Genomic DNA, 22,069 nt, shown 5'->3' with positions numbered 1-22,069 from the left:
AAACTTTGTATATAACAAGTCCTGGATAGAAGGCCATTCTTGAGCCTCTGCCTAGCCAAATTCAACTTGTCTCATGGCACGTCACTCTTTATCATCTCTAACAAGCCCATTTGTCCTGCTTTTTCCCACAGCTTTTGCTCGATGCTGAAACTGTGCGACTGCCCAAGTTGCCTGAGGGTGCAAGGGGTGGATCTGGGATTTCTCAGGGGCTCTATGAAATCTGCGTGTGTCCAGATGGAAAGCTCTACTTGTCAGTGGCCGGCGTGGGCTCCACTTGCCAAGAATACAGCCGGGTCTGCCAGTGAGGCACCCGAAAAGGCCACACACCCCCTTGTGCATCTGAGTTTTGTATTACTGCTGAAGAGCATTACTGAAAGCTTATTTTTCAGCATTTTAAAAACAAAGTACTTCAATTTAGGAAACAAATCTGCATCTACGATTCTGGAATACAGGGTGTAAGGGGAAGAAGAGCACAAATGACATTTCCATTTCAGAAGAATGACTTGAATCAAATTACATGTTTTGTCAGTAACACTTGGAAAACAGCCTTACAGAGAGCATAAAAAATAAAACAAATACATTTCCTTGCTGAACTATTATTCAGTCAGATGATTATGTCATTGTTCATACTTTTGAGATCCGTGGGTTTTTTTCTCTCACTACATGTAAACACTTACTGTATTAGTGGGTGAAATTGATTTGAGGGAACTACTTGAATTATTTGTAAGACAAAGCATTATTTGGAGAATTCAGAAAGTGCCAGCAAATGGTCTATGCAATTTTGTTCTTGCAATAACACAAGATAGAAAAATGCGATACCTGTATAAGTTCTGTGCAAAAGATGTTAATTTGCTAGTAGCTTTCTATTTTTATTTGGCAACATATATGCTGATTTGCTTATTACTGAGATTCATATAAAAATAACTAATGCAAAAAGCTCCAGAAGTCATTAAGGCCTCCCTGTGTCTCAAATCCATTCACTATACAACAGAGAAATATGTTAGTATATTTTATAATAGCAATTGTTTGTTCTACTGCCTGTACCGTCATATTCATTTGTGTCCTTTCTTATTTTAGGACATGCTAATTCAACAAGGCAATCTGTTGTGCCAGCTGGAGTAGTAAAAAAAAAAAAAAAAAAAGTATCTTCAGATTGTCTGACACAAGGAACTACTTGGGCAGTGGGGAAAAAATCCTTTTATGCAGCCCACAGATTTCAATTAAGAGGAATATTTCATTTCCATCTGCACCTTTTGATGGTATTTCTGATCCTGTCAGAGTGGGACTCCATCACAAACAGAGAGAGTAAACTACTCTTTATTATTTTTTACATTAGGACTTTGGATACAAAATAAATGCTCACCAGAGCTGACGAAACCGTCTATTGGCCTTGTAGAGAAACACAGCTGCAGACCCGCTCCCCTGTACGGTGTTGCACTGAACACAAATAAATTGTTTGCACACCTCTGGGGTAGCAAGATTTGTATTTAGTAGTCTGTTGTTTAAACCTCATGGGTTTTTAATTCCTTTGATGCTGTTTTGTACATACTTGATGATCTTATTATCCAGGAAGTAGCTATCACATAGTGCCTTGGTGTTTATTTACAGAAGGATTTTAACGCATGGTGTTAACCCACAAATATCCACCTCTTGGAAAAAAAATTAGTCATCGTCCTTAAAACAGGAGAATCAGAACAAAATTATTACTAACTTTTTTAAAGCTTGCTACTTCAGCTCTGGTGAACAAGGGAAGAAAACCAACACTCGGATGAGATCCCAGATACACACAAAAGCCTGAGTTGAGAAAGAGTCCTCATTTAACATTTTCCTCTATTATTGTGGTAAAGCCCAGGACAGTCCCTGCTTCAAGGGCTGCCTTTGCAATTTCTCCAAGAGTCTGATGTACAGAACTGAAACTGCCCTTCAGCAGCAGAGTGGAGCCCTCAGCAGTTAATGCAAACTCAAAGAGCTTCCACAGCACAAGTGGGAAGCACTCAAGGTGAGCTTAAGCGAGTGAAGCAAGGTTTCAGTGTTATCTGGAGTGTTATCCAGTTGCTGTTACACTGCCTAAAGGAGAAGCAGGAAGCCACACATCTTCCATAGCTGAAATTCCCTTTTTTTGGGCTTAGACTCACTCACTCCTGTCTTCAGGAGTGAGTCCAAGGCTGTTGGCCATAAGGAGAGAAATGTTTATCTCCACAACTGTATCTCTTGACTATATCTGTCTCTACAACTAAGCCCGCAGCTGAGGCACACTGTAACAGAAATCTGTCTTCAGTATTCCTTTAAAGTCAGTTTAGGTGGTTTCAGCTCCATGCACAAGATTTTACTAACCAAAATATGAGCAGACTTCACTTATTCATTGGATAGAAAATATGAATATTAAAATAAAGGTCAGCAAATACCCTTGCATGTACCAGATACCTAAAAACTGCTGCTACAACTTGGAGAACTGTCATGTCACCAGTTTCTTATAGGTGTCGTACTAACAACAAAACTGGGACTTGAGTCCTTAATTTCAGCCATTGTTCTGACATCAAGGAACATATGCCCACTTCCATGGGGTATCAAACAAATCATTCACCTAATCTAATCCATAAATGTTAGCCAGATACTGCAAGATAGTTACAATCTTGCTTGTTCTGCTGACAATGGAAGCACAGCATTTTAAGTTACACATTTTAAGCTTTTGTTTTGGAGGCACATTTTCAAATGTGATTTGCCATTTAATTCAGAGCCAGGGAGTGAACTGCAGCTTTCCAGGCAAGAATCACCTGACCCCTAAAGAGCTAGGAAAGTCAGGGTGCAGTCCCCTGGCTGGTAACACTACTAAGCTTTATGGCATTTAGATACTGCAATAACTACCACCTTTCCTGGGGAGATAAACCTTCTGGATGTGCTTCAGTTCACAGGTGGATTCTGAGCAGTACCGAAAACTAAAGACGTCTGCTGTACCCTCAGCACTGCCATCACCCAAATCACCAACCTGACCCTTTTCATTGCTTAAATTTCAGTCTTCTTTTCATTATGCTACAACATTGACATCAGAAGTATTGTTACAGTATAGAAGTTGTGCACATTTTTTAAAGCATGAATGGCAACATGGCAACATCTTGTCACTGAATGGTTTTTTTTCTTTTTGGTGTGGTTAGTAGAGAAACAAAACTTATGCTAAAATTACCAGAGTGTAATCAGCTGATGCTGCAATCTGAATTGCTGTTAATCTCAATATAGCTCATACATCACTAAATTATCATTTCTGATATCTTCATGTGGATGTCTATACCTCTCTAATACTTCAAAATTACTGTTTCTACTTGAATCAAACTTCAGTAGATAGTTACAGATTAACAAAATTATGGCACAGGGAAGTGAGAGTATGCAGTTCTCTAGTTTATTTCCAAAAGTATTATCCAAATGGAGAAGAGGAAAAAAATCACTACCAGCATAGTGAACTGATTTGTTTGCATATTTACTCCCTCAAAAAGAATTATTTACAGCAGTTCTTGTAATTGGTTGCAATTGTTACACAGTGGAAAAATGATAGTAAAACTTCACTGGTGATTGCCCAAACATGAGCCTTTTTGTTTCCATATCACAGTCCTTTAGTATTTACATTTGTCTGTCTTTATATAGCTTTACACAAAAGGAATTGCAAGAATTGGGAACTGAGTTCTTGAATAAACTTTATACATTTTGAAACGTCTGTTTCTCCTTCTGTATCCAAATGAAACACAGCTTAAATGAATGTTTTCATTTTTAAAACAAAATTATTTTTCCAAGACTAAGAATGTGAAATGTACATTATTTAAAAATACGAACAAAAGTCTTGGTCCCAACGAAAAATGTACTTTGCAGAATTTAGAAAATGCTTTACAATTAGTTTCACTGGACATCTAGAATTCCGTTGTCTTAATCAGTAGTAGGTGAAAGGAAACAAAGAAATTATGCCAGTGCTACTGAATTAATCATCCAGAAAACAATCCAAAGAAAAGATAAACAGTTTTGATTAAAAATTCATTGACAAATCCCTTCATGTGACAAAAATGTGTGTCTCCTTCAAATGAAAACATTTACTTTGGCTGCCAAGTTTAATTATTTTTGAACTATTAGTTCTGCCTTTTTCCCCAAGACCAATCCAGCCTTTCTCAAAGAGTTTAGATACAGCAACAGAAAATCTCAAAGGTGGCACTACCCTCCTCTACTTTAACTGGAGAAATTACAATAGATTTAATTACAGCTTTATTTAAAGCAATCCAAGTATACCAGTACCAAGTGAATGCAATCCTTACACCAAGTTTCAAATCCTGTTTCACAAATCATTATAATAACTTTACTGATAATGATCTGAGTACAAATCTTGCAAAACTGCATTTTTTACACAATAAACCATTTATTTTTCCTCTGGTAGTCAGCTACACAAAAATCCAGTTCCTTAACAAAAAAAGAACAAAAAAACCCTCAAACCTTTTTCTTGTCACTAATTGCTGAGGCAAGTGTCCCGTGCTTTTTAGAATAGCTGTGTATGCCATTGTTTGAGAGGAAAGCTTTTAAAGCACAAGAAGATAGTAACAAGCCTATTGAGGCTTATTCCAACTGCAGTTCCCTAGATTTAAGCTGCCCAACATATAGTTAAATCAGCTTCCTATACCACTGACTTCTTGTTAAACTCCTCAACTGTAATCTTGGGAGACAAGACTACTGAAGCTGCTTTTCCTAGATAAACTCCTGCTACCTTGGAAGGTAGGAGAAAGACCTGAATGAAAAGACATTTTTTCAATTGAGAACTCATTTAATGTGCAGAATTGCCTGTTAAATGTATTTTTCTGGAACCTACATGCTAACATTTACTTCTTCAGACCCTTATTACAGAATCATCATATCCTAACTGTTCTAAGCTTCCATACCTGACTTAGACACATTGCCAAGTCTCCCGGCTGAGCCAGAAGGAAGAATCAATTAAGCATTTCATTTATTTTTATTTTTAATCAGGAATTAAATGGCACTTACAAATCCTGTTCTATCAGGTCTTTCCTGGTCTCACAAAGCCTCTTTATTTAGGCTAGCTGTTACAGTGAGTTAAGCCAATAAGAAACTAAGAGACTTCCAACTGAGAGACCATTCTTGCCTGTCCGTCTGCCATATGTAAATTTTATTGTTAGTTTCAGTTCAGGAGTAACAGAATAAATTAGTTTTTCTGTGTCATTCAAGTTTTCTTTCTCAGCTTGGTTCAGTATTTAAAATTGCTTCAGGCCATTAGCTTCCTAAGAACTGGGACCATTTTCTTTCTCACAGTGTCAGCGCTCAACAATACATACAAAATAAACAAAGTAATTATAACAGAATAGTTCAGTGGCTCTGCACAGCCATTTTAACAGTTCATAATAATAATACTGGCAAGGGAACATAGGTTGCTTATAAAACACAGTTACACACTTAGAGGATTTTCTTTCTCAAGAGCTCACGTAAAAACAGGAAAGTGTTTGTGGTGCTCCTGTTACACGTTTGCATGCTGCCATGATACCTCATGTTTTAGCTCCATTTAAAATGAAAAGCATGAGAACTGTTTCCTTTTCAAGTATTTTGCTTACCCTGAATACTATTCATCTGACTTAATGCACAAAGCAAGAACCACAAAGGAATCTATTTTAAAAACATAGGGAATTAACTAAACTGATGTATTTCATAGCACACTGGGATTTATGTTTTACTTACATGCTATTTATTGCAAAAAATCAGCAAAATGTACAATTTCTTTGAGAAAACTGCAAACATTTGTCATTGCAAGAAAAAAACACGTTTCCTTTTCAATAGTATTTTAATATTTGTACAATTTTTTAGAATTAATCAAAAAAAGATTGTGTATTTACCTATATAAAAGCTTCAAATAATAGGTAAAGTTAGCCTACATAATAAAACCAAAACACATCGTACTGAAATATATGTTTGCATTTTTCTTTACTACATTTATGGCACTTAATTTAATAGCAGAAATAGTAATAGGGCTCCACAATCAGAAGCAGTATCATTTTTCAAACATCACATTTCTTTGAGAACAAGGCCTTTATAATTTACTCAAAACTGAAGCAGACCTCACTGTGACTTTTTATTTTTGTATTACAACACTATCACAGCTGTGCAAGCTTGCTGTTGGTTTCTTTTCCTTTGTATTCTGTAAGTTAAATTGCAGTTTCACTGTGCTGTCAAGTAGACAATTGTAACAGCATGCCACCAGAAAACGTTTAACATTTATGTTTAATGTGGCTGATCCAGCTAAGAAAAATCCTTCCATTTAGCATTATCCTTCCATTTTTTTTTTACATTTTTTTTACAAAAAGCTAACATTGAACATACTGCATGATATTACCAAAAGTATTACAAACTATAAAAGAAAGAGTGTGAACTAATAATCAGATTTCTCAAGGGCTGTAGTGAATAACAAAATAAAACCAGCGTTACATTTCAGCACCTTTAAACATGTAACAAAAACCAGTGCTCTGTGTACACCAAAAATGAGTTACTGAATTGTACTATTACCAATGTTTGTGGAAAAATATATATATATGTACATACCCAAAGGCACACACACGGGAAAAAAAAGAAACTCAAGCATTTAGACTTCTGAAAACAGTTTTGGTGTTCAAAAAGAAATCATAAAACACCATATAATAATGTTCACAGATTTTATATCATCCACAAGCATTTTTCATTAAACAAAAGATGAGAGGCTCTAAAAAAAAAGTAAATTAAATATTTCATTCTTTTATAATAAAGTAAATGCAATCAATGCATGACATGACATGGCATGTTAAATCAAGTATCATTATTCAGCATTAAAATAACTGCACCAGTTTACAGGTACTAAACTATCCTTTAAATGTTTACAATGTGATGCTGCAGCAAATTTATAATCAGATCCAGCTGATAAGAGTATTACTATGAGTGACACAAATGTCCACAGAACACAAAAGAATTCAGATATGCTTTGGAGCAATACCTCCAAAGTTAAACTTCCACCCCATCTCCCATTTCATTCTATGTCCAGTCTTAGGATTGGTACATTGAAAACTGACATTACCCTTTCAGAAACATTACATTAATTGAAATAAATCTAATAAGGAGTTCTAATTACAGGCTTCATCTAACAGAAAGCTAAGCTTTGGTTATATAAAGTGCAGTTCAATAATATGCCAATTAATCACAATGTTGTGCACACATCTAATTTTTGCAGCTCAATTTCCTTGCAAATTCTAAAAAATGTTCAGGTTTTACAGTTTGCTTAACAGCAGGCTCAGTTAAGAAAAAGGTCCCATCTAAGTAAATTTCAGTTCTAAGTACCTCGATACCATCCACCTTTGTGCACTACACTTCTAAACTGCTTGGCACCATGTAACCTCTTGGATGTTCCATCATCTGCACAATTGCATTTGTATCCTGTCACATGAAACACCTAAACTCTTGACAAAACAGTCCCCTAAACTCTTCAAATCATTTATACTTTTTGTTGTATGAAGTTTTCAAGTTTTATTATGATACAAGCAGTACATTCCATCACTCTCATAGCAACTTCTGAAGTAAACCTATCATTGGGAATCTGTGGAAAAGGAAGTAAGTCAGGATACCTAGTTTTTAAGCTATCTACTCCATAAGCCTCCAATGTCTGAACGTCATTTGAAAGTCCTTCAAGTTGCTGACTGTACTCCTCTATTTTTTGTGCAAGGGCTGCTGGTTTTACGTCTTTGTCTGACTTGCCCTTCACAGCGTAGTCAGCTGCAATCAAGGCTAGTTTAGTAGAAAGGTAGCATTTAAAGCACACCCATTCATTGGCATTTTTATGAAGGTCATTTCGTGCAGCTGAAAAGTTGGCTCGGGCCTGCCTCAGCCATCGACGTGCCTCCACAGGATTGCCAACGGACCTGAACGTAGGTGGGACGAAAAAGCGTTGGGAGTACGACGGCCCTGTGGAAGAGGGACACTTTTCTTTATACTGTTGCCTTTCAGATTTGTGGCTTGTTGCTTCCTGATTCCATGAAGTGTAAAATCTCTGAAATGAAAATTTATCTGACTGAAATCGAGAAGCAGAGGATGAAAAAGGCCTTCTTGAGGCTCTGTCCATATTTTGATCCATAAAGGCCTGTTTTTCCATCCTGTTAATCTCATTCTGTAAATGTTTGAAAACCTCATTAGCTATATCAAGATTCTCTGCATTTTTATCTGGATGCCATTTAAGGTATAGCCTCCTAATAATCTTTTTTCTTTCAGATTCTGGAAGCTTCCAAGCCTGTTCAATCACAGATGTCACTTCTCTTAATATTTCTGGCAATGAGTTTGACTTTATCTTTTTTGGAGAGTGGTGTTTTGAGGACATTGTTTTGTGGCTCTCTCTACCAGTGAAGATAGGTGGAATTGCCCTCGGTCCATGTGCTGGAAATTCTGTAGGACTGGTTGGGGTAGAAGGTGTGCTATCCCTGCCTTGAGAACTTTCCTCTGGTCTGGAAAATTTGTACAAGTCAAGGGAGCTCACTATTTTATATTCACTATATCCAATATCAATCTGGTAAATCTTCCCTAGAAAACTGGGGCTTTCATCATCTTCTCTTTCTACTTCTTGCACAATGATTGCATAGGTGTAAGTAGGCTGATATGATCCATAGATATCACCACCTTCAGAATCAACAAGGTAACCAACATATTCTCCAGGATAAAATACATTCATTGGATCCATAAGAAGTGTATAGTGAATTTCAGCAGGTATAGGAGTACCAGGTGTTGGTAGTTCAAGTTTTGATGGCTCAGAAGAGTCATACTTCACTCCCAAACTGTCAAGCTTCTCACTGATCCGATAAATATCGTTACAACCCAGCATGGCAATTAAATATGAGGTATCAGAAATCAAGTTGTCAGTTGCAGATTTTAAGGTCATGGCTAATGCTAAGAGGAAATTTATGTCCTTGCTGTCAGAATGCTGTATGTAAAGCAGTATTACTGCGTTTCCATATCTCTTCAAGAAAGCGAATGTTTCACTTTTGCTGTGGGGAATAGGAGCAAACCCTTTAACTCTTAATGTTGTTTGCAACTTCTCAAAGCAGGAAACTTTCAAACCTTCTCGCAAAGCTTTGCAAAGTCTTATTGCTTTTTCTTCATTAGCCAGAAAAGCATTGTCATTTTCATGCTTCATAATCCTAATGAGTCCTGTGATGAATTGCTCCGAAGACAACAGTAACTGTAACCTTCCCTGCAAAGAACATAACGCTCCAAACTGACAAATTTTGGGAGACTCCTCATCCAACTGTTCTTCAAGAATACTGCTAAGTAAGCGAGGCCTCAGTTTCTGAGGGAATAACATTATCAATTTAGTGTGAAAGCCATGGTCTTTGCCTAAATAGCACTGGCTAAGATCAACAAGCATCTGCACACCAATGTTACCTTGGATTCTGCTTTTGTAGTGGGGTGCATCGTCAAAAACTAAGATACTAGACTTTACCAACCTACCATCTTGACTGGGAAGGTAAAGGGCAAAATCTCTCATATTCTCAAGGTCATTCCTAACCTTTACAGAATCATTCTGAAGACTTTTGAACAGGCCTGAAACTACTCTTTTAACTGTGCGCATTTCATTAGGATCCAGCTGCTTTCCTTCTGAGCTCTTATATATGCGACCTAGAACTTCAACATACTGCTTTGTTGAAATAATGTCTTCAGTACCCAAATGTTTGAATAACTGATGGAAAGTACCAAGTTCTAAAGGAAGTTTGTAAAGATAAGGTTTAAAATCAGATTCATACTCAAGGTTTATTACCACTTCTTCAGGCTTTAGGAGCTTCCAGCCTTCTTCCACCATTACAAAAGAAACTCCTCGAAGCTGAAAGCGGAATTCCCTCTTCTCTGTACTAAGAAACTCATAAATGCTTCTTAGGACCTTGGCCCTAGTTTTCACCATGTCCTCATCCAAAGTTGTTATATTGCATATGTTCCTGCAGTTATTGATAACTTTGTCCAGAGGAGGGTCCAAATTAACATTCAGCATGGTTAAAACTTGCTCAAGCTGTTCTTGTGCACCAAGACTACTCCCCTCTTGCTCTTTGATGCTTAAAGGTGTTGCTTTCTCAGGAAGAATGGGACACGATGTCCAAAGCAACTGTAACACATCGGTCTGCTTGAATTTAGGATTCACCTGTGCCCCATTGAATCGTATAAGAGGAAGTGTCCCATTAACTTCTTGATACTGAGGATGAAATCTCACAAATTCTGCTGGAGCTCGTTCAGGGCACAGAAAAGGAATTAAAGACAATTCTTTCAGAAAATTTCCTGAAAAAAGGTCAGTTCTTTCTTGAAATATATGATGGAGGAGAACATCGACAGTATTCTGTAGTGTTTCTTTAGACCAGTTTTCTGTATTTGCTCTCATGCTGATCTCCTTAGCAAACTGCAGTAACTGCTGCTGTGAAATGATGAATTTCAATCCGATATGTCGTAGAAAAGTTACCCATGATGGAAGGAACACAGCTTGATTTTTTGGTTTTGTAAGTTGCTCTAGCTTCTTAAAAAAATCTTGAGGTATAAAGAATTTTTCAGGAAGCATAACTTCAAAGACTTTTACAGTCCTGTCATAAAAGTACTTCGCAGGTTTTAACCTATTGCTTGCATCATGAATGATCAAAATGCTTTCAAGCTTTTCAAACAGCTGTTCTTTCATTTCTGAAGTTTCTTCAATGCTAGTTAGCCTATTCTTTAAGTAGATCAAATGTTCTAATTTTGCATCATAAGACAGACTTTCAATTTTTGGCAAAAGATGTTTCAAGTACACTTCAAGATCATCTACAGAGACACAACCAAGCATAGTATACAAATCTTTCAAATGAACCTTCTCCTCAAGAAAAGCCGATGAAGTTGACTGTGTCCATCTGTCTACTTCTACTGACGGGATGCTTTTTGTGAGGACGTAACATGTCCCATATTTTGCAATGCTGATGTATCGGCCACTGATTGATTTGTAACATGGAAGAGACTTTAAAATTTTAATGTCATCCTGAGATGTCAAATGACATAAGTTGCAATTGAAGTACATTAGGAGAGCCTCAAAGTCACTTTCTGCTAACTTTTCAGTTTTAAAAGTTGATGTCTGTACCATATATTGTATGGCTTTCAGAATGCTTGAGGGATTATCTATGTTTGCTGTACGTCCCGACAACAAAGGCACTAAAGCACTGTCTTTGGAACAGATTTTGTTCAATGCCAGCTGAATACAGCCTGTTTTCATTAAAGCATGGAAGACTTTATCACTCTGAGCATTTGGAAAGACAGCTATATGCATAATGCTCAGTGGCAGCAAAACATCACACTCTGGCACAACAAGATGATTGGCTGAGACAGTAAACTTTATACCTGGAAGCAAAGTCCAGTCCTTCAAAGTTTCAATAACACCGTCAAATTTTGCTTGTGTATCTTCTTGCTCTTCTTTAATATTTAGAGACTCACTGATAAAATGCCAGGCACTTTTAAGCCAAGATTCACTTGCAAAGTTTTCCTTCCATTTCACACAATTTCTAGTTTTATATTCTCTAGGCAGCACAGATGATAACAATTCAGCAAAACTTCTGATATCAAAGACTTTTGCTACTTCACTGCTGAGCAGAATATTGTTGTATCTCAAATACAGTGTGTTCATAAAGAGATCCTTCCGAGACGGAATCAGTTCATGATACGTTGTCAAGAACTTCGGTCGCTTTGAATCAAAAACTTGCAAAACGTTGTCAAGAGTAATAAGGAGTGGCAAACCTTCAATTTGGATTTCATTTTCTTCTGCATCTTTGAAACAGTAGTCAACCAGGAGTTTGAGGCTATGGAAGAGTTTCAAATTTGTCTGCTGAAGACGACAGGGTAACTTTCCAATGTGGCAATTAGAGTCTGGAAAAGAAAATGTCATCAAAAATAATCGGACATCAGCGGGTGTCACATAGGTGACAGGAATATCTGCATCTACCAAACAGTGGTAGAGATTTGCAGTCTCATCACAGTTATATACCAAATTAAATCCAATTTCCAAGAGTAAATGCTTTAGTCTGTAAACATTTTCGGCCACTGTCTTTCGTGTTGTGATGTTGTATTCTGTATTTTTGAGGTGCTGCAATTCATCTTGTAGCAAATTGTCAAAGAATGGTCTGCCCTTGTTCACAGTAGACATGTTAACCCATGTGATGATAACAGCAGAATGCAAATCAGAACCATCAACATTTGGAGCTCTCATAACAGGTAAAAGACGCTTCAAATCTTCATAAATGCAACTGTAAACTGCTTTCACTAAGCAATACCAATCTGGCTGAATATCAAGTCTATTAACTGGAAAAAAGGATAAGAACTTTTTTAAAGTGTCTTTCACAGCATGAATAGGTGTGTTTTGCAGCACTGATACCGTAGGGTCAGTGCCTGGAAAATACCTCTTCTTCAGCTGAATCAGCAGTTCAACATAGGCCGGTGCTATCAGCGCTGTCATTAGACTACTATTCCAGTCACTTCTCACTCCAACACCGTTGTCATCACGCCACAGATTTCTTCTTGCAGAGTCCAGAGCAAAGTGTCCATTCACATGGAAAGGCAACCCAGTTTCTAATGATAAGGGTAAGAAACAGAATGCTCTGTGGGGTTTTTTGTAATTATGAGTAATGCAAGCTGCTACTCCACCACGAGGGAAAAGAGTTATGTCCTCATTCTTGTGGGCTGAAACCACACTTTTGGATACCTTTTCCATGGCAGAAAAGCCTGACCTGTTACAAATTAACCAAGTTGTGAGATTTCCTTCAGAGTCTTCAGTATCCATTGAGTAAGTAATCTGCTGTACAGGTATTTCACTTAGCTGCTTCTTTTTAGTTACACTGTCAATCACAGATGCATGGAATTGCTTTCGTTTCAGTCTGTCTCCATCAGTGATTTTGCCTTGTACGGAATACAGGACATTCAGTGCTCCTGTTGTTTTTTCTATCTCACAAATAGAAATTTTTTCCATATGGTTCAAAAACATTAGGAGTTCTGCTCCATCTGTGCGCAGCTTATCCAAAAGATTTTGGACCATTCTGTCTGAGCATGGAACTGATGAAATTTCTGATACTTTTGCCATTTCTCCATTTCGAAGAGGAAACCTAAACATGGTACAATTGTCCAGTTTAAAGTGATCTCCTAAGTAGAGGTCCAGCACATCTGAGAACTGTGTTCTGAAATCTGCATCTAAATCTCTAAACATGCGGCCAGGACTTGTTGATGTTGAACCTGGTGCATATCTTGCATGAGGATCAAAAATGCAAAGTATATCATTGCCAGACAGGAAAGAAGGGCAATCAGTAATGTGATAAACAGAATTGAAACCTATACCATATTGTCCAGTTTTACAGGGATTTCCTACTTTTGTACCTTTTCCAAGGTTCTGGATTCCCCGAATATCATCTTCTGTAAAAGGCTGATTGTTGTAAACACACAGTGCTGGTCCTTGAAGTGGTGCCCATTTCTCATCAAATATTCTATCAGCTGGATGCTGTCTAGGATCAAACACAAAACAGATCTCCGTAGCTTTTGCATCATCTGCATTCTGAAGGAGCTCTTTCAGCATTTCTTTTTCTGAAGGGTAAGCATTAAGAATGCTTTTAATTCTACTAGTCAATTTTTCTTTCTGGCCAAATTCTGTTCCAAGGGTAGTAAAACAGATATTTGATGCGTATCTTTCTAAAGCTTTATGGCGTTTTGGTATTGCTCCAAGCTTCACTGCAACTTCTCTTGGAATATCGCCATGACAGTATTTAACAGTTGTGTCTTTAACTTTAATCCATGGACAGTCATTGTAACACAAAGATTTTGCAGGCAGAAGGGCAAGATGAGTATCTGGCAATAAAATCTCACCATACTTTTTCTCACAAAATTCCTGCTTCTTCTCTCTAATGAGGCCCCATATTCCTTCACTAATTATTCTCCTGCAGAGCTGAAAGTTGTCTTCTGTTAGTTGTTTGGTCCCTCTTTCCTGATTTATTAATTCCAGAACTACAGCAAAGTCTTCAACTGTGAAAGCCTGTCTTACACCCACACTTTCAAACAGCTCACGGAAACTATTTTTGTATTTGTTAGGCAACTGATAGAGATAGGGTGCTGCTTCAAAATTCAAATGAAAAGACACTTTTGATGGATCAGCATACACATTCTCAACCAAAATAAAACTACTGTTTGTTAGCTGTTCAATTATCATGGCTTTTGTTGATTCACTCTCTAACATTGCTTCATGCAGGTATTTGTAACAAGCATTAGTGATATTTTCTTGATACAATGTGATTCCATCAAATGACTTTGCAACTTCTTCTAATTGATTTATGACTAAATTAACAGCTGGTTTCTTCAGTAAACCCAAAAATTCTTTGACAGCTAATGACAAAGTGCCACAACCTTTAAAAGAGTGGGAATTTTCATTAAGAATTGGTTGTATGAGGCAAACTATATCTTGATGATCAGCAGTGTAAAGATCATTTGCTGAAAACATCGCTTCAGGCTGAAAATCACTGCCTTTCCAGTGCAGTGAGAAGCCTGCTGGTTTGCTAAGGAAAGGAAGGAAAGGAATGTTTTGACATTTTGCAGCAAATTCTTTAGCTCTAGGATCTCTAGATTTTAGTTTCTCATCAATAAGACTCAATATAATACTGCTCCTAAGACAAGCTGCAGCATGATCGGTCTTGTTAATTTCAGCTACTGACTCTGCACGTTCTATCAGATCTTCCCATAAAATATCATCTTTAGCCATTCCCAACTGAACAAGTTTAACCAAAATAACAGGGTTAAGATAATCCTGAGTGGTACCATAAGGGAATCTTCCGTCCTCAGCATCATACAACTTTGCAACTCTTCCTTCAGGATGGATCAGTCTTGATGGTGTAACTAATGAATGTCCATCCAATGAACAGGGAATACACGGAGTAGCACGAAGAATTCCTGAGAACTCCTCAACTTTTTCATTGAGAACGTAACGCATCAAAGGATCACGCAGCTCTGCATCAATCTCCTGAACATTAGGGAAAAATACCTCAGAAAAGAACTGTTTCTCAGAGAATGTGTTCTCCAATAGTATGTATTTGCATCCTGCTTCTTCAAATCCTGTCTTTACCCAGGATGGGAGATCTACAGCACACAGATTTTTGGAACCAGTTTTTTTAAGGTACTTCAGAAAGATTTTGAAGGCTGATGGCCCAACATCTGGCCGTTTCAGTATGGAGTCATCTAAAAACCTTACATTCTTCATGGAAACCCAGGACGAGCCATCAGAAAACACTTTGATCCCTTCTTTGCTTTTCATATGAGCTATGTCCTCATAAAACCCTTGACAAATAACAGAAAAATCATCATGAACTGAATTAGGATCTGGCCACACTGCAGAGTAACTGTAGTCAACTAGCTCACCATTGATTGCCATGTCACGTAAAACACAAAGGGCTTCTATGTAGGCTTTCACAATAACATGCCTCATGAATACTGTATTCCATCTTCCTTTCGTGTCTGTTTTCCAGATCTCTTTCCGATTTGAAGTAACTGCAAAGCAGCCATTTATGTGAAGAGGTAAGCCTGTTTTTATTCGCAGAGGTAAATAGCAAAATACTTCACCTATGTTGTTGCAATTAGGTTTCACAATCCATTTTTGATCCTGGGTTTCAGACAGCAACACTCCTACACCACCACAGGGAACTAGGCCTAGTCTTCTTCCACTTTCGTGCAAAGAAAATTTCAAAGCATCTCCAACGTCCATGCAAGAACATATCAGCCACGTTGTTGAATCTACTGTTTTCTGTGGCAATTCATCACCTGATCTTTTCATCTGTCCTGATTTAGCCATTTCAAAGAAAGCAGCTGGATCATCTTCAGTACCTCTGAAAAGTGGAGACTGTAAATCAGCAATCCGCCTAAACACATGGTGAAATTCTTCTACTACTATCTGTAGGATACACGATGACTTTGGTGTTTCAGTGGGAAGCTTTTTAGAACTGCTGCTGCAGACCTTCATGAGTTTAGCTGCTTCCTTTAAAACACTTACATTTGGTGCAGTCAAGGCTTTGGAAGAACACTGATTTTTTCTGATAGTGACAACATCTTGTGCCACGCCAGGATCATCTGCTTCAATTTTCAAGTATTTCAAAACCATTGAATTTACACTCTGAGCAAATATTATCAGTCTGTGACCGCAAATGCTAAATTCATCCACAAGAGAGTAAATGTCCGCTGTATTGTAAGATGCACTGCTGACTTCACTCACTTTAGCTTCCTGCTGAGTCCTAAAAGACAGCCTGAAAAGTGTTCCTTTGTAGCTGTAGGGAGATTCTACTGTCAGTGGTAGCTGGCAACCAAAAACTCCTATAAATGGCTTAAATTGATTTGGAAATTTTCGCAGTCTCTTCTGTTGTTTACTCCAGTTGATTTTGATGCCAGGGTTGGATTTATCTCTGATATGCTTACTTATATGGTTGACATTTGGATCAAACATAATCATGAACTCCCGGCTCAAAATAATAGGAACATCAGTGATATGATAAACAGAATTGAATCCCAGTCCAAATTTTCCTACTTTGTCAACTTCACTCCTTTTTAGAGACTCCCCTAATCGAGTTATATTTAGAAAATCAGAATCAGAAAACTCAGAATTATTGAATGACCACAAAGCCGGACCATGACATGCTGCCATTCCTGGATCCAGAAGGTTCTCTCTTATATCCATATTTCTTCTCATGTCAATCAGAAAATTACATTCTGTTGCATTAGCATCATCAGCATTTTGAAGAAGCTCCTTAAAGATATCTGAAATTGAAGGGTATTCTTCCAATATGTTTTTAATTCTCACAGTCAGAGGCTCTCTTTGCCCAGATTGCTCAAATCCCATATTTTCTGGATTAATCAGTCTAGTGCTAAGGCATGGGACATTTAACCACTCAGCAGTTTTCATGGGTATGTCTTCATGCACCAAAATTATGGGTTCAACAGAATCCTCAAGCAAATCATTTAAATCATCAACTTTGATGTCACAGTAACAGCACTCATGAATTGGCTTCATTGCAAGTTTATAAGGAAGTTTGCCACTGTACAGTGGCATGGGCGTATGCAGACTCGCGGGGATCTGATTGCTGTACAGCCATCTTATGATGCTCAACATAATGTGAAGGCTTTGCTTACTCTCTTGCTCCGAGAGAGACTGCTCACTCTTCAGATATATTTTCTGAATGACCATAGAAACATGGTCTGGTGTTAACTCCTCAATAGAACCACAACATTTAAACAACTGGTGAAACTTTGCCATAGTTTTTGGCACATAATGTAGATAAGGCTGGAGATCAAGATCAGGAACTGACTTTATTACTGCTTGTGTGAGGGAACAAAATGTTTTACCTGTCCAAACCCAGGGAAATTTCAGGGCTTTAAAAGCTTCTTTGCCTTCTTCTAGATGATCATGCATGAATCCATAAATCTCAAGTAAGATATGCTGAAATTGATAGTAGTCCTCATCACTGAAGGTTTTAGAACTATGCCAATCAACTACCACCTTGAAATGTTTCAAGACTGCTTTTATGCTGGGCTTGGTGGGGATGCCAAGTGCTTTTCCAATATCCAACAGTACATTTTCCACAAGAGGAACTGAGGAACCAACTAAAATTGCATGTGATATATCACACATTTCTGGTGGTGAACAGAGATCACAATGATCTCCTTTCCAAACTAAGGACCCTGGATAATTGGGAGGCCTTTCCTTACTTGCAGGAATCCATTTTATCTTTCTCATTGCAGCTTTTGTTTCAGATGAGTGAAGCAGCATAGGGTTTTTGTTCAAAATCGTCAAGAGAGTTCTAGCTTTTCTTAACAGCAAATCATGATTGGTGTTAGAGTCAGCATGCAAACTTTCAATTTTTTTTGCCACTCTCAAGATATCATTTTCCTCAAGATTAGCTTCATTTTTTAAGCCTATTTGTCTCAGTGAATGAAGAATATCTGAGGAAGTAAAAATAACAGGGGGGAAACAACTTTCCTCCTCAGCATAGAACAAATGTTGCAGAAGTTCTACCTCAGGATCAAAGAGTTCGTTTGCTGACATTATCTTTTCCGGTGAAATCCTAATAAACTTTAGTGGTGTCAGCCAATCTATCACATCTGTATTCTCATTTTTCAAAAAAGTCAGATTTTCAAGAACCCATTGCATTATCTGTGCTGTTTCATCATATGAATAAAAATCACTTCTTATGTCTTCTATAACAAACTTCAAGCAGTCTGTGCTCTTCAGCTGTTCTATTTTCAGCAGATTAGCTAAGCGAATAGTTGCTTCATCACTGCTGTCAATTATTGGAACAGAAAATCTTATACCAGGAGGAATTTTGGCAGTGTGGTGTAATACCTTGCTACCTTTTAGCCCAGTAAAAACCGGGACACTTTCATCAGATGATTTTTCAATTTTTTTAAATATTAGCAATTCCTGAATAATTCTCTTCTCTTTTTCATTTGCATCTGTTAAACTCGCTAAGAATGCCCTAAGAGCATCTTTATGTGTCGATGGGAATGATGCAACTTGATTGCATAGTTTCTGTAAGGACATTTTTTCCATTATTTGTAAAACAGCACTTGGCAATGGTGGATGCACATATTTTTTTATAAGGGGATGTTGGATAGAAATATCCAGTTTCTTAAGTACAACTCCACCAATTTTCTGAATAATATCAGCTAAATATTCTGGGAGCTGAGTCTCAGATTCATCTTCCAGAATGATAGGTGATGGATTCCTAAATCTAACCAGTTCCACTGATGTTTCGTTTTCCTCCAGCAGCGTCTTGGGGATAAGCGGCATTTCATCAAACACACTCAAGTCATCAGAAAAATGTATATATAGATTTTTCCAGACCATCTTCAGCCAGGAAACTGACGGGTGCTTTTTTTCTTCCAAGCCTGGATACCACTGTACAACCACGTCTCTCCCAGGCCACGCGCTGTTCATAACCTCTTTAATGAGCCGAGCAAACCTTTCTGGGTTCAGGAGCTGCAGCTGAGTGCATGGCCTCCCTGAAATTACAGCAAAAGGGAAAAGCTGTGAAAATCACAGAGCAGAGTTTCTTAGCAAATGGCTTCAGGGGGCAAAGAAAAAGGAAAACAAGAAAAAAAAGTCTAGTCTGTGCCCTGTCTTTATGTAGGGGGAAAAAAAATGTTTGTTAAACAGGACTGAAGATACCACCTTCCTTTACTTTCAGGAGTTAATTAAAAGCAAATGCATTCCATATTAGTATGGAAATATAAACAAATTGAAAATTATCAGTATGTTATTACATTTGTTAGTTTAACACCAAAGTTCTCAGGCATACATAGCAACTAGAGATTTAGAATTGAACTACAAATACATTTTTTTGTTTAGTTGATTCTTTATCCTACTTATTTGCCTAGTGGTAAATAAAAATCTAATCCATTATTTGTCTATAATTGAAAGTGTTCAAATACATTTGAAAGATTCTTTATTAGATATAGCAAAGTGGCTCAGCTGATTTCACAACTAAAACTGACAAGAAATTAGACTCAGTTGTGCAGGAAGTGCTGAAATTAAGTCGATATGCTTTTATTCTTATTATCAAAGTTCTCACTAAAAGAAATATGTCTTTACATTCATGTCTTAATTATCATTAGGACAGTATATACTTAAAAACTACAGAACTTCTGGGGGTAAAATATCATAGAATATGAAAATACCACTACCTCCCAACACATCAAAACCAATGACAGAAGTGGAAACAAGACATCCATTTGAATTTCAGATCTTTCATCGTGCATCTAGATAACATTGCCATTTTCTTGAAGGCAACAGTCCAAATAAAGATTAAGAGCACTTATAGACATCTTTCAGAAAAAATCTTTTTTCTTTCACTTCATGCCTACAGCGTTATAGATTGTGTAAATTCTATTGAACAGGAAACAGGTAAACACATCAGGTTTGTGAAAGTGAGGATAACTTGCAGAAAGGGCCCAGGAAAATAAGAATCTACTTAAAAGCTAATCTTAAAACCCCTTTTTTTAATTTGAGAACAGAAGTTTAAAATATTGTTTTTAAAACTGTACATGTGATCTTAAAATACTGGAAATCTTCCTGCATCTAAAATTATTAAAAATATACAAATAAACCAATGAAAATATTGGTAATTTCCATGTAACATTATAACAATGTTTTCTTCATCAATATGCATTTTCCGCTCAGCTGTATTTAGAAATCTTGTCATAATTATTTTAGGTTGCTATATCTTAGTGGCTCTATTTGGCAAGGTTTTTTTACAAGAAAGCTGGGGTAATGAGAATATCTAATGACCAAATTCACACAAATATCAAGCGTCAATCCAAACCAGTACATCTTCAATTAATAACCATACCTGAAAATCCCCAGAGAAGCTGTTGGGCTAGAATATAATCAAATCCGTTTTTAGAAAACATCCTGTGAGCTCCACATTAATACACTCAGTATAGAAAGAGTTACTAACTAGACAAATACAGTTCTTATTTTAGGAGATTAAAAGTAAGATGTTTGTATTTCCAAGAAATAATACAAGAAAATTTCTATTTCTGCAACTGTATCAGAAATCTCTCTGATGTAATTTCTACAGCTATATAAATAAAATTCTTGACAGATTAAGATTTCTAAACTTGTCAAAACTCCCTCTAATACTTATTATTTATAGCAACATACAACTTTTTTGGTAGTGCAGTTATACTTTACAATTATGCAGAATCATAGAATGAAGAATAATTTAGGAGGAGGTAGAGTGAAGAGAAAAATAGGATACTTGAATCTTGTAAAGAACTGTCTAATAGTATTTAAGAATTTCTAGAACATTTAGAAGAATACTCGTCATATTTATTAACAAAAATATGTTCTCCTAATGAATGAAAGGCACATTACCAAGAATAAGTCCCTAGAAAAATATCATCTGCCAGAAGAAAAGAGAGACAAAAGTAAGACCTTAAATGTGACCTAAAATCTTCCCAGTAACTAAAAAGTCTAGAAAGACTTCATTGCAGCTCTGAGACCAAGCCTGGAGGGGAAGGAATGTCCTAGAACTCAGCAAGGGACTGGTTTAATAACATAGAGGGGTTTTTTTTTTCGTTTCTGTCACCTCTGCTTTTTCAGGATGTATTCAAGCATATACTGTATTTTCTTTTGGTTGTTTTGCTCTGCTTTTTAATTTAAGCCTGCTTTCAGATTGCTTTGTGACACTCACTTGGAGGAAATTGTCTAGGAAAGTACATCTCAAAAGTCAATTCAAGGTTTCATCACACAGAACAGGCATTTTTTAGTACTAACATTGCTGTCTTACATTAAATATTCATCCATTTAATCTCACTGTGGTTGTCTTGATACCTATATATTTCTGTTCTTTAAAAGTAACTAATAAAACAGTAGCTCCTTATGGTTCTATCCTAGATCATGAATATTCCCTGTTTGGATACACAATTTGAGGTAGTCATTATTTTCAACACTACATTGTTTAAAAACAGTACTGAGGGAAATTAGCAGTAGGGGAAAAAATTAAACCAAGCATATTCTACTGCATTAATAGGCATAACATCCATCATCTAATATGCTGGTAGGACTTTGAAAGTTTTGCTTTTTAAAATAAAGGTTTGCTTTATAATAATTTCAAACTTGATGTCCTTCATATTCAGTTAAAGTCCCATATTTCATATTTTCTACAGATTTTATATTGTTTTTAATATTTACATGTTTTATTCTATGCAAAAAGTCACTCAATTCTTCTATTTTTTTTGCCAGGTGCTTTGCCATACTTTAAAAATTTATTATCTTGCCTCAGAATGACCTTATTTTTCTATTGGTTTTGATAATGAAGGAATGATCAAAACATGGAGAAAGGACAAGCTTTAGAACTCAACAAAAGGAGTAATAAAGAGAATATTTAAAGGATTGAAAGGGAAAAAAGGTCAGAACACAGAAGAAATAGAGACTGAATGACTGAAGATCATGATAAAGAATATAAAGAAGAGCAAATCAAGACTATGAGTAATAGTATTCTACGTCCAGTTCTAA

The 22,069-nt window shown here is 36.8% G+C and overlaps 2 protein-coding genes across 6 annotated transcripts in view; one reads left to right on the top strand and one right to left on the bottom strand.

The window, feature by feature from the left end:
- SGCG (sarcoglycan gamma) overlaps positions 1-3,702 on the top strand; it is a 109,858-nt gene extending 106,156 nt beyond the window's left edge. For all 5 annotated transcript variants that reach the window (XM_069013505.1, XM_069013476.1, XM_069013516.1 and 2 more), the window contains one exon: positions 132-3,702. In XM_069013505.1, the coding sequence (XP_068869606.1) occupies positions 132-305 (174 nt within the window). In that variant the 3' untranslated portion in view covers positions 306-3,702. The remainder of the gene's footprint in view (positions 1-131) is intronic.
- SACS (sacsin molecular chaperone) overlaps positions 3,373-22,069 on the bottom strand; it is a 56,823-nt gene continuing 38,126 nt past the window's right edge. Inside the window, exon 13 of the mRNA XM_069013531.1 lies at positions 3,373-19,053. Coding sequence (XP_068869632.1) covers positions 7,493-19,053 — 11,561 coding nt within the window. The 3' untranslated portion in view covers positions 3,373-7,492. The remainder of the gene's footprint in view (positions 19,054-22,069) is intronic.

Source organism: Aphelocoma coerulescens, chromosome 1 (genome assembly GCF_041296385.1).
Source record: "Aphelocoma coerulescens isolate FSJ_1873_10779 chromosome 1, UR_Acoe_1.0, whole genome shotgun sequence".
Classification (NCBI taxonomy): Eukaryota; Metazoa; Chordata; class Aves; order Passeriformes; family Corvidae; genus Aphelocoma; species Aphelocoma coerulescens.
Note: the sequence above shows the minus strand (reverse complement) of the source record. Positions and strands in the feature narration are given on the sequence as shown.